This window comes from Myotis davidii, unplaced genomic scaffold (genome assembly GCF_000327345.1).
Source record: "Myotis davidii unplaced genomic scaffold, ASM32734v1 scaffold333, whole genome shotgun sequence".
Lineage (NCBI taxonomy): Eukaryota > Metazoa > Chordata > Mammalia > Chiroptera > Vespertilionidae > Myotis > Myotis davidii.
In genome coordinates this window covers 569,198-569,610 of record NW_006285266.1, presented here as the reverse complement: position 1 = coordinate 569,610, position 413 = coordinate 569,198, and the positions used below count along the sequence as shown (strand labels likewise).

The 413-nt window shown below is 60.3% G+C and overlaps 1 protein-coding gene across 1 annotated transcript in view; it reads left to right on the top strand.

The window, feature by feature from the left end:
- Positions 1 to 413, top strand: part of ITPKB (inositol-trisphosphate 3-kinase B) — a 113,533-nt gene that overhangs the window by 3,047 nt on the left and 110,073 nt on the right. Inside the window, exon 2 of the mRNA XM_015558954.1 lies at positions 7 to 302. Coding sequence (XP_015414440.1) covers positions 7 to 302 — 296 coding nt within the window. The remainder of the gene's footprint in view (positions 1 to 6; positions 303 to 413) is intronic.

Here is a 413-nt window from a genome sequence, read left to right as displayed (position 1 = left end):
GACCAGGAGGGAGTGGCAACTCTTCCCTGCCCGGCCGCTCCGTCGGGCTCCGGGGCTCAGGGCGCAGCCCCTTCCCTGAGAATGGAGGAGGGGGCCCCTGCCCGCCCCCCCTGTGGCTCACCGGCTGCGATGGAGATTGACAAGAGGGTCTCTGCTCAGGAAACTCCGAGCTGCCCAGCTCCCTCGTTGGGCCAGGTCGGAGCGAACTCCTTGATGGCTGCAGAAGTGGCAGCGAGAGCCACGTCCGCTGGGCCGCACCATCTGCAGGACCCTGCCCTCTCGGAGCTGCCGGAGAAGTCCCGGGGACATGGTGTCTTTCCAGTATCATTTTTCTTACCTGACATCAGTTGATATTCTACCATTCAGCACTATACTGACACTACACAAAGTTATCACCAAATTCACAGGTTTAA